This window comes from Drosophila serrata, unplaced genomic scaffold (assembly GCF_035046125.1).
Source record: "Drosophila serrata isolate PLE 108 unplaced genomic scaffold, ASM3504612v1 contig_272, whole genome shotgun sequence".
Taxonomy (NCBI): Eukaryota; Metazoa; Arthropoda; class Insecta; order Diptera; family Drosophilidae; genus Drosophila; species Drosophila serrata.
The window spans coordinates 10,777,281-10,792,084 of NW_028257170.1; the positions used below are offsets into that span (position 1 = coordinate 10,777,281).

A 14,804-nucleotide genomic window follows, 5' to 3' on the forward strand; every position below is an offset into this window, starting at 1 on the left:
TTCTGTAGGTTGATAAATATATAGTTAGGGTTCTGTTTATGGCAAGAAATAGTTATTATAGAACCAAGTATTTCTTTAGAAAATATTTTTAAAAGGAATTAAGCAAAAGTTAGAATGATAAATAAGGCTAAAAAGGTAACAAGTGTCAAGAATTATAGTAGTATAAATAAAGTACTATAGATAAAGTAATAGTTGGTACTTTTATACTTGAATCTCTCATTTTTCGGTAATTACTTAAGCTGTGTGTTTTGATTTTTCTGTAGGTTGGTCAATATAGTTAGGAGGCTTTTTGTGGTAATAAACGGTTATTATAAAACCAAGTATTTCTTTAGGAAATATTTTTAAAATGAATTAAGTATATTTTAGAATGATAAATAAGTCAGAAAAGGAAAGAAGGTTCAAGAATTATAGTTGTAAAAATGAAGTACTATAGATAAAGTCATAGTTGGTACTTTTATACATGAATCTCATTTTTCTGTAGTTACCTAAGCTGTCTGTTTTGATTATTTTGTTGGTTGGTAAATATAGTTAGGGGTCTGTTCATGGCAATAAATGGTTACTACAAAATCAAATCAAATCAAATAGAACAAAGAAAGAACAAAGAAATTGTATTTAAAAGGAATTAAGCATACTTTATAATGATAAATGAGGTCAAACAAACAGTAGTTAACAAATAGAGTATTGTAGATAAATTTATAGCTAGTACTTTAAAATTTGAATGTTTAATTTATTGTAATTACTAAAGCTGTCGGTTTGGATTTTTCTGCAACTTAAAAAGTATTATTAGTGGCCTTTTTTAGGTAAGAAATAATATATGTTGAATGAATAAAACTTTTTAAATTATTTGTAAAAGGAATTAATTATTTTCTATAATACTAAATAAGAGCAAAAAGAAAACAAGTGTCAGGCAGTATCAAAGTTAGATAGAAAAAGAAATATACTTACTCGAATAAAGTTAGCATTTAGCCAGGTTCTTGCCTCATTATCCTTTCTAATTGTAGACTTTAACTTCTGACTTTAATTAAGAAATCGTTTAGCTACGAATTCACTATCATTATCATACTTACTTCAATATATATGTATATGTATCCTGTAAAAACCCGCATTGTCATTACTGCAATCATCCATTTATCCTTTTGCAGGACTCGTCAAGTTGGGCGTGCATTGTGTGATTGGCAAAAAGGTTGCGATTAAAATAATCAATCGCGAGAAACTCAGCGAATCGGTGCTAATGAAGGTAAGTAGTTACCGAGGAGGTCGAAGGTCATGACTCGATGGAAAGTTCCTCGTCTATTCCTCTGTTTATTTATTTTTATTGCTTTGCTCTCTTTATGATTTTGTTTTTCGCCCTGTTCCTTTTGTCTTTTGCCTTATTTTCCGTTTGTCTTCTGCTGTGGCGTACGAGTCATAAAAAATTGTGACAATAAAATTTGTTTTGTGGTTCCTTGTTTTATTGTCCTTTTGCTCCTTGAAAGTGTAACGAAGTGACGGAGTGTAGTGTAAGGGGGTGACGTAAGGCCAGGAGCAGTGCAGTCGAACTGCGGAAGAGAAGGGAATGTTTTTGGGGATTTTTCGGGCTCGCGGTTTCCCTTGACTTGGGAACTTAAGTGTGCCAAAGTCGGGGGGCAAGTCAAAGACAAAGATATTTTGAGCCTTAAAGAAGCCTAGAGTTGGGTTATTTAAGGCAAGCGGCTTTTACTTTAAGCCAGAGATACCGAAACGCATTTTCAGCTAGAAAGTATTTTAGAACGGTCGAAAAATGTGAAAACAAAAGCTGGGGAACTTTAGAAATCGTGTACAATTTGAGGAATTTGTTGTTTTTATTCTTATATATATTTAAAAATGAAAGGAAATTTCTTAAAATAATAAAGGTAAACTTCAACTGCCATAATATTAATTTAAAGTTATTTTATTAATGCTGAGAAGAAGCTTAAAAATAAATATTTAAAATAATGATCTAGCAAATAGCATTTATAGTTTCACTATAAATAAATTCGTGGAAGTATCATAACCACTCTGTTGACCTTTTTCCACAGTTTATCAGAGTAATTACTACCGCTTACAAAATCAACTACAAATTATCTTTGGTAAATATTCATTTATTCCGTGATCGATTTTCTGCCATAATCCAGCACCACCACATCTATTATAAAAGCTGGGACTAGTCTCTACTCCAAATAGAATTTCGGACTAGCCGCCATTCAATTCGGTTTCAATAAAAGTCAAAGTAAAGCTTCAACTATTTATTTTTCTTCTCTTCTCCTTTGTCGTCGTAATAATAAACCCATGGAAAACTCCCGCTCTACTATGTACTATAGAGAGATATTCCGAAAATGTGGTGCAGTTTTTTGTAGGACATTGAAAGGACATGGGACAAATTAGTGCGTGCGACGACAAAGTAAAACAAAATTGACTGGCTTTTTTGGACGAGGCGGGGCAGAGTTTTCCGGCGAAAGGTTGACTAAAGCTCAGACATGTAGGACAATCGAATGCACAAGGTGCCTGATGAGGTGAAGGATGGTGGAAATAGGGGTGTAAACGAGTATAAAGGACCGCCGATGATTGCGTGTGGTGTCCATGGTCGGGACACGCAATGAGAAATTGGACGCCATTTGGAGGACAACAATGGGCCATTATGGCCGACCAAGCACCAAGCACTTTGAATGCATTGTAAAGAGGTGCACTTTTAGAAAAAAGATTTGGAAAAATGTCCTTAATTGAAGGTTTACCAAGAGTTTTCTCTATAAAAATGCAATTCAATATAGGGATTAGAAGCAAGACTAGTCCTTTGTAATTAAAATATGAAATATAGACATTTTGAATGCTTAATTGCTATATTTACCAAATATAAATTGTATACCCTTGTAAACCCTCTTTTATTTAATATAATTTAAGTCAAGGGCTATCTTAAAACTATATGTTTAAGTGAGGGTAATCCTTAGCTTTTTTATATTCATATCCTTTTTTCTATATCGCTTTTCCGAGTGCATGTTCATAGGGATCAAGCTCCGACACAACATTGTCGATAAGTCGATTAAAATCGGTTTTTCCTCTACTCCGCTTTACTTTCTCTCCAAAGGTTGAACGTGAAATCGCCATAATGAAACTAATCGATCATCCGCACGTCCTTGGCCTGAGCGACGTGTACGAGAACAAGAAGTATTTGTATTTGATATTGGAGCATGTATCCGGCGGCGAGCTCTTCGATTATCTGGTGAAGAAGGGTCGGCTCACGCCCAAGGAGGCACGAAAGTTCTTTCGGCAAATCATTTCGGCGTTGGACTTTTGTCACTCGCACTCGATATGGTAAGCAATCTGTTTTTTTTTGTAGAAACTCCTAAAGTCGAACTGCAATCAATATGGGATTATTTATTCCAGCCATCGGGACTTGAAGCCGGAGAATCTGCTGCTGGACGAGAAGAACAACATTAAGATAGCGGACTTTGGGATGGCTTCACTGCAGCCGGCCGGCAGCATGCTGGAGACATCCTGCGGCAGCCCCCACTACGCGTGTCCGGAGGTCATACGGGTGAGTCCTGGCTGAATAATGGCCATAAAATTGCTTTTAGCTACCTTAAACCCCTTTTGCTTTTGTTGTCGCCCCGAGATCTCAGCAAACGCATAAACGTCAATCAAGGCGAACTTTTTAGCACATTTTCAGATGCAGCCATGGCTGCGGCAGTGGCAGGAATCAGTGGCAGAGGTGGCAGTATCCTGGAGTCGCTTTCCCATGCAAATTTTCGTCAGGCTCCCTTCTATGCAAATGCATCCTTGTCATGTGCGCATATGATTTCACATCTCTGGCTGCGACACATCCTGGCATACACTTTGCTTCAAATAGAGTGTGACTTTATCCTTGAATTCTTTGAATCGTAACCACTTTTTCCAAGGAAATGTTTCTTTAAATAGAATTTCCATGCTTTTAGCAGCTATTTTGTCTTTTTTGTTAGCTTTTTACAGTAAATTATAGTGTTTAAATATATATAAATATTAAAATATGTTTTAAGAGAAATGTACTCATAGTTTGCTCCCAGTGTGTATTGCTCTGCTTTCCCTTCTCGCAGGACCTGCTGCAGCTGCAGCTTCTGGCGGAGATCCATGCTCCTGAGTCCGTAATAAATTCATAAGGGGAATTTTAAAATATCTTCTCGTCCTGTCTTATCATATATAGCGCGACCAAGCTATAAATCTGACTTGCTACGTGATTTTTAGCTTATCTGTACGTACATATAGATGTGTATGTACATTCTTTTATAAATATTCAGCTGTGGTAGTTCGCCCCACCTCCTAATTGATGTCTGCTAACCAAATCTGCGCTGTGCAAGGGGAAAAACCTTGACAATTTGTAGGGGAAAATTGCGTGGAAAGCCCATGTACTCAATCACTTAAGTGGTCGTTTATCAATCTTTGGTATATGGTGGTACCAGAGGGGGGTTTAAGCCACAAGCAAAGCCTCAGGCTGGTTTAGGGTTACCTACAAAAATCGGTTTGGGTAATCGACCGAACACAACGAGTATAATCTTACAAATTGGAGTTTTGAGAGTAGTTGTAATTGGAAAATGTGTTTATGAGTAATGTCCTGTCTAGGGAAAACGTATCTTTTGTAAAAGGATTTTACTTATCAAAGGGTGAATCAATATAACTTCTCTTAGTAGTTAGTAATGGAAAAACATTAAAATCAGATAATCTTTATACAAAATATTTAAGTTATTAAACAGTTAAGTAGTTGCTGTGCCTGAGCAACATAGAATGTTGCTAAGTAATGTTGCAATTAATTCTTAGCTGCAATTTCCCAGAAACAATTTCCCCTGCAAGCAGTGCAGCAGGTTTCTTTTCCACCTCAAAAGTTAATCAGCAAACTTAGCTAACGATCAGAATCTTATATATACAAATAAATATACAAAATCGCCTGTCGTTAATTATAAATTCCCCTCCTTTGTGCTTAAAGATTTAGCAACCTTTAAGCCAAAGGGGGAACTGGAATCACCTGGCCTGTAATTTACAGTCGTGCTGCAATTACATATTGTATTTTGTGTGTGTGGTGTGGTGTGGTGGGCAACAAACTGCGAGTCATTGTGCCATTTACCTGCCAAGTCAATAACCGTCCCCCGGGAAATGGCAGAGGAATGGCTGGGAACTTGGCATTTGATGGACACGTCAATGGACGTCACTGAGTTGAACGGACTGGACAACCCCCTTTTGGGTCTTTAAATAGAAAAGAAATAGAATAGGAGAAACTTTTTAAATTGGTAAAACCTTACCCATCGACGCTTATAGCATTTCCCATATGAGTGGAATGGTTTATCGATAAAAAAAGGGGTGAAAGGTCCTAACGATTTGGGGCCACGCACAATGGCCAATCGAATTTTCAAATAATCAAGCTGAAAGCAAACATAAATGAAATGTCCCCGGCAAACAAACAACTAAACAAACAAACAAACAAACAAATGGAAAGACAGACACACACAAGAAACCCAGAAAATATCTTCATGTCTCAATTTCTGATTTTCCTTCCCCATTTCTTACATTTTTCCTCTTTTTCAGGGCGAGAAGTACGATGGCCGCAAGGCGGATGTCTGGTCCTGCGGCGTTATCCTGTACGCCCTGCTGGTGGGTGCGTTGCCCTTCGACGATGACAACCTCCGCCAGCTGCTCGAGAAGGTCAAGCGCGGCGTCTTTCACATACCGCACTTTGTGCCGCCCGACTGCCAGACGCTGCTCCGTGGCATGATCGAGGTGAATCCGGACCGGCGGCTAACGGTGAGTCATCCACAGGCACACACATCCCCATTCAAACACACATCCTTCGCCGCACTCGACACCCGCAGCCACGCCCGCGGCCAAGTGCAGCGGAGACCCAACAATGCCCATTCGGGAAATTCTTTCTTTAACTGGCTACACTCGAAGAAAAGCATTAGTAACAGAACACTGAAGTAATCAGAAATTTGTAAGGTTGATTTTGATATATTTTTAAAAATGAAAAATTAAACTTTGAAAAGGGTATTTCATTAGGTATTTATATTAGTGTATAAAACAAAAACACCACAATTGTAGCTTAAAACTCGATATATTTTGGTCAATGGAAAAATCGATATTTAAATAGGACATTATAGGAATATCGGTACATAATTTGATAAAGATATCACACCCTATTTGTACTTTTTATTTGCACAAAGGATAGGTTTATAGATATATCATAAAATATTGATTTAAAGACACCTAAAACCTATAACAAATATTTTTGTAATAATTACCTTTCGGGGAATCTACACAAAAAAACTAATAAAATAACAGTGCACATTTTATTTTGCGTATGGGGTGGTGAGTCATTTTGTAGCCACCACCGGGCTTTTGTTGGTTTTTGGGTCAACACGTTGCCCGGCTATTTACCCAGTCCCCCTTGGAATTGCTCCCTAAAACCAGTTTTTGCTTTATTTTCTTTTTTACCCTGTTCCTCTATATATCCAGCTGGCCGAAATCAACCGACATCCGTGGGTCACGGCCGGTGGCAAAGGTGAGCTGGAGCTGGAGCTGCCGATGATGGAGGTGGTGCAGACACATGTCATTCCCACAGCGACTGCGGTGGATCCGGATGTGCTCAATGCCATTTGCTCGCTGGGATGCTTCAAGGAGAAGGAGAAACTCATTCAGGAGCTGCTCAGTTCGAGGTGGATTTGAATAATTTGAACTATATTCTATATAATCTAACATTTCCATGTATGTAATGATATTTTTTGTAATCCACAGTCACAATACTGAAAAGGTTATATATTTCCTTCTGTTGGAACGGAAGCGAAGAAGACCAGCGCTGGAGGATGATGATGAGATTGCGCAGAAATCCCGCAGCGAACTGGATGCTGTGGATCCGCCGCGGAAACGCCTGGACACCTGTCGCATCAATGGGACCAATGCACCCAGCTATGGACAGATCTCAGAGGGTTCACCGCTCACCCCCAGACGACAGGCCTTTAAGTGAGTCTCGTCGTATCTTGGCAACTTGAAAAATATAATTAAATATCTTGCACCTCGACAGCTTCCGCTCGTACAGCAGCACACGAAACCACCAACGGCGCTCCCCCACAACAGTGTCCTCGTCGGTGCGGAGCTCCTCATATCACAGTCCGACGCGTTGCAACTCCCCGATGAGCTCTGCCCAGCAGCAGGCGAATGCCATCTCTCGCCCCTCCTCACCGGCAGCAGGAACGCGACACTCCACGTATGGGGATCGAGACAGGAGTGGCCATCACTCGTCCGTCAGCAGGACGCCGTCGCATAGCTCCCAGAAGAGCATCGAGGGCGATGTGGTTGTGGTGCGGGAGCCACGGATTGAGCGACGGGACTCACTGCGTCAGGAGCGCAGTGGCGGTGGAGGAGGAGGACCAGGATCTCCGCGGGATCGAGGAGAATGCGGCATGCCGCCAGGCAGTCCCGGCGGCAACTCAAGCGGTTCCCAATCCGCCTCGCCGTCGGTGCACCATCGTGCCAACTCAGGTCCGACAATTGCCATTATGTTCCACGATCCAGAGTCGAATAGTGGTGTGTGCATGCTCCTTAGAAACCCTGTAGAAATCCAAAGAGATCATGTCAAAAGTCGATATGTTCAGAAGATAAAGCTATATTTTCCATTAAGTCAAGTTCATTTTAGGAGCTATTTTAAATATTTAATTAGTATAGTTTTACCTTGAAAATACATCGCTTTGGCTTGTGATCTTTTATAGTCTGTGCAAAGTAGAGCTTGAGTTATAATCTTTGTGCCTTTCTTGCAGTTGTGAATCCCAATGGCTCGCCCATGATGAACAACAGCAGTCCGGGAATGCCCGGCTCACCTTGCAATACACCTGGCGGTCAGCTGTGGAAAACGCGACTCACAAACATCAAGAACAGTTTCCTGGGCAGTCCGCGTTTCCATCGCAGAAAAATGCAGGGTAAGTCATATATAATAAATAATAAATAATAATTAAAATTCCATTAAAAATTATTTATAATATTTTCGTTTAGTTTCTGCCGATGAGGTGCACTTAACGCCCGAGTCCTCGCCAGAGCTGACCAAGCGCTCCTGGTTCGGTAATCTCATAACAACCGAAAAGGATGAAACCTTCACTATTTTGGTCAAGGGAAAGCCCATTGCCACGGTCAAGGCGCATTTGATACATGCATTTTTATCTGTAAGTTTCCAAAAGTTATTAAATATTTAATAAAATGCTAATGTAGTGTCCCTAAATCCTCACAGATGGCTGAACTATCGCATAGCGTGGTCTCGCCCACATCGTTTCGGGTGGAGTACAAGCGGAATGGCAATGGTCCCGTCATGTTCCAGCGCCATGTCAAATTCCAGGTGAGTGGCTTAGCTCTCTTTCGGGTTCTGTGGGATGGTGCTAATGGTTTTCGAACACCTTACAGGTTGACATCAGTGCCATTTGCAAACAGGGCGACATTGCAGATATGTTGTTTGCTTTGACATTTACGCTGCTATCAGGTAAACAATAAGTGTGCTATCATCGCACTCAGTAAACAGCCTAATTGAACTCCCCCACTTTTCCCCCCGTTCACAGGTAATATTCGGCGTTTCCGTCGCATTTGCGAGCACATCCAATCACAGGTGTGTTCCAAGCGGTTCCCGGGTCCCAGCAGTCCGCCAACAGTCACCAGTGTCACTCAGGCCGTGTCCGAGAGCTCATCCTGCGGATCGGTGTCCAGTGAGAGGTTATCCTACAAGCGACAGGTGGTAAGTTCTCTTGTTATTATGGATTTATGTATATGGGTTTAAGCTAAATGAATCCCTTACAGATCGAGAGCGACATGGAAAACGATTCCATATTCTCGTACAAGTCGGGCAACGGTCGCCGGGCATCGACCACGAACAATAATAATGCCAATCCCGTTGACATTCCCGGCAGTCCCATTGCAGTACGATCCAAGTATGTAAGAAAAAATAACATAAATAACGTAAAATGCAGTATAAGTTCTGGAGTTTTACGTCCAGATATATATTCAAATATTCTTATAACATTACTTTAAATTCTGGTTAAATGAAGATCTATCTACTTTTTCATATATTTTAGTTTGAACTAATTAAGTAATATTAAATTCATCTAAGCTTAAATTAATAAATTCTTGACTTTAACTATTGAATAAAGACTTTACATTTCCCACTAAGCATTAAAATTCAATGACAATCCATTTAAAATTTTGAACGTTTTTGAAGCTGTGATATAATTTAGTTCATTATGCATAGCTTCTTGTTTTAATACGCATAAACTAAATATATTATACTTTACCTATAAATTACTTATAAATTTGTATATTTAATATTATATATATTTATAATTTAAATCTCTTTCATTCCTTTCCAGCTCTGAGACAGCTGAACACGAACGCAACCGCGAGCTGCAGAGTGAGCGTCAGGCGACAACGATGTCCGGTAGTGCAATCGCATGAGAATTATTTCTCTGATTTAGTTACATTTTTCACCAGGATCTTAGTTTTGATATGGCACTAGTCAACAGCAATCGCAACCAGATATTGTATTCCAACTAGAGGACGACGAATCAGCAGCAATTCGCTGGCCACAAACTCAAACAGTATTTTTCCTATAAACACCATCCGACAAGATCTTCAAAAAATAAGTAAAAAACACACAAGACAACTCCCGAATAATAATACCAAAGCAATAATAGTGGAATTTATATACACTAGCATATATAGTGAATCAGAAATTTTGAATGCCGATCGGATCGATTGAACAGAACTTTGCTAGCTGCTCTAGCTTTTATCGAACCTGATTTTCGAGTTATTGTTGATTTTTTTGAGTGACTTTTTCGTAATGTTCTTTTTGATGGACATTGTTGCCGCCGCGCCTAAAAAGCTTGCAAATAAAAGACACCGTGTAAAAATATATAAAATTATATACAAACAAATCAAGTTAGCTCTAGCCCTAAGTCGAACCAGTTATTCTAGAGTCATTTTCTTTACCTAGACTAGGCCTCAGATTTAGCTACGCAAATGGGGGTTGCTACTCATGATGATTCGCCGACGATTTGTATAGAGTGTATAAAGGATATTACGCAAAATGCACTGATCTTTGACAACTAACTAAACGGAAACGGAAATAACAGAATATAACAGAATATAACAATTTCAGAAACCGAATAACTTTTGCATTAACTTAGCGTTGCTGTTTTTCTAAAAAAATAAAATAAAAATACAAATAAATAAAAATCGATACAACTATTTTGCTAGCGAGACGAGAAACGCAAAAACTATTTTTCCTAAATAACAAAGAAATACTATATGTAAAACGCGTAAACTTTCAAACTTCAGACAAGCATATATGACGATCATAAGAGTGTTGTGCGGTAGAGGAGCTCGGGATATAGCAGATATTGATAGACATTTATAATGTACATAAGGATACCGAATTACTAAGCAAAGGCACAGCAAATGGCTAATAAACGATATACAGCACATTAAAGTAACGAAAATTCCAAGGAAAACCATATATATTTTGCATGGGCATGAAATGAAATAAAGCTTTCTTAACCAAATACTTGTATAAATAAACTGGGACGAAATATATATCTATGTATAGAATGGATCGGGGATTGTACAAATTGTTGAGTTGCACCAGTGACAAAGAGAATAATACCTAGGAGAGAAATTCAATTGGAATTTGTATGAATGTATATTTTTATTGAAAAGGAAAAGGAAATAGAGAAGGCTTGCTAAGCTGTCTAAAAGTGCACAAATCGCAAGGCTATCGTCTAAGCCAGATAATGTTTCCTTCAGTCTAAAGAGCAACCCCACAAAACAATCACATTGAATCGTTCCTTCCCTACCTACCCTGTATTTTTGAGTGGTTTTCATAGTTTATAGCTTTTGATTTTTTGTTGCCAACACCCAAGCCAATCAATCAGAGAGTCCTTTCTATAACACATACGATAATTTGAAACTAAAAGACTTAAGAAATCGACATAAAGCTAATGAAATCCAAACAAAACCGTCCATTTATCCACTTAAAGCTAAACAAACAAAATGTAAAGGCAACTCAGCAATTTGTGGAATCAGCTGGATATATAGAGTGGGGGTGTAAAGGGAGCCCGAATACTGTATGTGTATAATGTAAAAGGATATAGATCTATATACTGAAACTGTGTATGACAGCAATATCAAAATAGTCAGAGGGAGGATGTGAGATGTGAGGGCGGTACGATACTAAAACGTGATTAGAACAAATATTAAACCACAAATTACGAGTTAATAAATGCTTAATGATAAACCCAATAAGGTCGCGTAAATCTAACAAAAAAATATATTAAACAAACCTATTTAAAAAGTATTGACACACACACACTCACACCACACACAAAAACTCACAACAAATCATGCAATAATATTGAAATGAAATTACTTTTTAGCATTAAATACGATATGATACATCAGATTATTTATCGCTCATCATAGGAAAGATACTCAGAAAACGCATTTAAGCTGAACATACATTCAAAATTAAGCTCACCGACTTAAAGAGACAGAGAGATGGCATTCATATATTTATACATGCATATATCATATACACCACACCGATCACGGAACTCGAAACTCTTTATATATATACAACATACGACATATGACATATACCATAAACTATATTCCGTGTTTACTTTCATATACAAGAACAAGGTCCGCCAGCATACCCACATATACGAAGTATACATCTATATGCGTCGCCCCATTCGTACATCCAAAAAATATATATATATTTACACACAAGCGCATTTAATACGAGTTGCAAGTACATTCGTCACCCAAGAAATGGCTAGTTTTGTATCATAAGAAATGTAAAAATCATATTTTTCACTTGATACTAAATCGAATTATAAATACTAAACCTTAACTTAACCAAAAAACGCTCTGCATACTAAGAAACCGATCGCAGTCTCGACGTCAGACGATAATTGCTTTATATGGGAAGTACCCAAAACGAATACAAAAATGAAAGCCCAATACTCAATGCTGCATTATGCTGCTGCCACGCCTACCTTTTTACCTTAACTGAAGCCTATACATACTACCAAATTTTCGCGCTCTTCTCATCCTCAAAACTCAAAACTTAAACTCGAAACTCAACAACATAATCACCACCAAACCCAAGAACTAACTCATTTTAACTGCTTCAGCAGCGAATATTTGCGCCGAGATAATTTTATATGCCACGTATACATATATTTCTATCTATAGTATATATATACACCCCTATATATATCTACACAAGCATTATACACCAGAGCAAGCGCTTTACTTCAAATGCAAATTCAATTGCAAATGCAAATGCAATGGAGGAGCTGTTTATTACTCATTACGAAATAAACGATTCGAATACTTATTAAAAATAAATTTAGAGGGTAATGTTGTGTATTGTACTGCGCTTTTTACGTTGTTGATTTGGTTTCCCCCCTAGGTTCCACCATATTATTACTGTAATATTGTAATTAGTTCTGCAAGTGATTAAGGCTAAGTTATATACTGCATTGTGCGCTTTGTTTTTCGTATCTACGGATATATAAGTTATACATTGTATTTTGTAATTTAATTTTAAGCTCGAGGAATATCGCGGAGTCAGGCCGGATTCACGGATGAACCATAAAAGAGATTAATATTGAAACCAAAAACACATTCTCGTTTAGGAGAAGCAACAAACCAAATAAGAATAAACCAAACAAAAGTGCATCTGTTATTAGGTTAAAAGAATTATTGATATTGTTTGCAAGAAAATGTGTGAAATATATATATATATATATATATATACATATATATATATAAATATAAATTAAAATACCACTTAGCATAAAAAAACAAACAGTGAACAAACAACAAATTGTAATTGCAATTTAAAAATAAAATTAATATTTCAAATAATAAGAGAGAGATGTCTTTTTGGGCTGAAATAATTTTACTTTTGCAGGGATTTCGAACTCTTCATCCTGAAGTTCGAAACGCTTTAAGGGGGTCATTCCAACCTTAAAAACCATATATATCACGATCTGCATCAACAGAGAATCGATTTGGTAGAAAAATTGAGTTGAAATTGTAATTTATTAAATTTACATATTTATTAAAACTTAAAAAAACTATTACAGGAAAGTTTTCAGAATTGAACTTAATGCTCTTTTACTTAGCTATGGCTTTTACATTTTTACTTGTCCAAGAAATTATAATTTAAAAATAGATAAATAAATGTGATAGTATTTATAATATAATATATGAGCACTTCAACATTATTGTCAGCAGCTAGATTTTGTTAATTATTCTTATCCGATACTGATATATTGAAGTTCAAAGCCGAGCAAGTTACAAAAGATCCCTTTAAACATTTTCATTGCATATTTTGTTTATAGAAACAAAATTGTAAAATTATTTTCGGATGTGATATATTTTATTGTTTTTTAATGATAACTGCAAATATTATATTAAATGCTTTTAATTATCCATCGAGAAGTGTATATTAATATCTCAAGTTTTATCTAGACTCATTTATTGAATAATTTTTTGAGACACCTTTTCACTTTACATCCCACAGTGTGCCACTGTGCATCCGCAATGGATTGCGTCACTTTCCGCGCCATGTCTCTTTCGGGACGGAGGCTGACCCTCTCGGTTCGTCAGCTGTTTTTTAGGGGCGCAGGACAGACAGCTGGCGAGGGCATGGCTGAGGGGGCGGGGATGTTGGCCAAACACCGCATGCATTTTGCGGCAATCAGCTGTGGAGCTTTCGCCACTCGGAAAAGCTGATGGTCGGCCCAAGGAGCTTCGCGGAGAGCCGGTGTCGAGCTTTGGCTCCGAAAAGACCCGAACAATGGGCGACATCGAAAAGCAAGCGGCGCACCAGAGACATTTCGGTGTTCGCCTCGCCTCGTCATCCTGCCGTTCCGTGAGTCCGAAAACGAGCAAAGAAAATGCATGGGAAGGAAAACTTGGTCAGTTGAGGGCTCAGTTCGGGTCGGGTTTGCAATTCAACAGCACTGCGAAGGCGGATAGATTCGCTCGTCACTACTGCGACTACGGCGACACACGGGCCAAACAATAAGCGCCAGCCAGCGTAGTAATATCGACTTCACCTCTCCAGATATATTATATATCATCCTATATTGGTGCTTAAAAGTAAGAAAACGGAATAAGAATCGGAATTAATATGCCAACAAAAGTGGCCATCAGTGTGCTTCGGGAAATGATTCAAAAACGCATGGAAATTGCAATGTGCGATATTAAGTGTGCAGTTGTGTTTTGAATTTTTAACGTCCCCAAACCCAGGCCCAAACCGAAACGTGCTTCCGTCTTCTTCTACTACCATTTTTTGTGCAGTGAGTGAGAGTGGTGAGCGAGTGAGTTATGTAAAGCTTCGGTGTTGGGTTCTTTCGGTGTTCCGTCGCCAACAATAACAATAACCAAAGCAGCAGCCGTAATGCCAGCCAGCCAGCGAGAATTGCAACAATAACCACAACGAGGAGCGTGTGAAGCGACAATAAGCGTTGCAAGATTGAGTGGCTTCAAAAAAAAGAACGGTAATTAAAAATTAAAGGCGAGAGAATTAGTAAGCAGAAAGCAGGGACTGTGTTAAGTATACGCACCGGTGGCCCACTACAAAATGTATATGCATAGAAATATAAAGTTATGGCTAAATGCGTGCCAAGTGAACATCAACTAAGTGAAATAAAAACAACAGCATATTTAAAAATTGCATATATGTTTTAAGTCGTAAAATATAATATTTAATATTTATAATACAGAAGCTTTAAAATAAACTCTTT

The 14,804-nt window shown here is 38.1% G+C and overlaps 2 protein-coding genes across 28 annotated transcripts in view; both read left to right on the forward strand.

Moving 5' to 3' along the window:
* Positions 1-12,918, forward strand: part of sff (BRSK family serine/threonine-protein kinase sugar-free frosting) — a 29,481-nt gene extending 16,563 nt beyond the window's left edge. Inside the window, exons 3-16 of one of the 2 annotated variants that reach the window (XM_020960113.2) lie at positions 1,143-1,237; positions 3,080-3,306; positions 3,379-3,529; positions 5,545-5,760; positions 6,469-6,668; positions 6,748-6,972; positions 7,034-7,536; positions 7,767-7,925; positions 7,999-8,165; positions 8,231-8,335; positions 8,401-8,476; positions 8,553-8,725; positions 8,788-8,918; positions 9,354-12,918. In XM_020960113.2, coding sequence (XP_020815772.1) covers positions 1,143-1,237; positions 3,080-3,306; positions 3,379-3,529; positions 5,545-5,760; positions 6,469-6,668; positions 6,748-6,972; positions 7,034-7,536; positions 7,767-7,925; positions 7,999-8,165; positions 8,231-8,335; positions 8,401-8,476; positions 8,553-8,725; positions 8,788-8,918; positions 9,354-9,438 — 2,513 coding nt within the window. In that variant the 3' untranslated portion in view covers positions 9,439-12,918. The remainder of the gene's footprint in view (positions 1-1,142; positions 1,238-3,079; positions 3,307-3,378; positions 3,530-5,544; positions 5,761-6,468; positions 6,669-6,747; positions 6,973-7,033; positions 7,537-7,766; positions 7,926-7,998; positions 8,166-8,230; positions 8,336-8,400; positions 8,477-8,552; positions 8,726-8,787; positions 8,919-9,353) is intronic. The other variant, XM_020960114.2, reaches the window with a different exon arrangement.
* A 965-nt stretch (positions 12,919-13,883) lies between these two features.
* Positions 13,884-14,804, forward strand: part of pHCl-1 (pH-sensitive chloride channel 1) — a 61,035-nt gene continuing 60,114 nt past the window's right edge. For 19 of the 26 annotated variants that reach the window (XM_020960099.2, XM_086833736.1, XM_020960100.2 and 16 more), the window contains exon 1: positions 13,884-14,157. The gene's annotated coding sequence lies outside the window, so the exon portion shown is untranslated. Of the gene's footprint in view, positions 14,371-14,804 lie in introns of all 26 variants that reach the window. The other 7 variants (XM_086833722.1, XM_086833731.1, XM_086833725.1 and 4 more) reach the window with 5 other exon arrangements.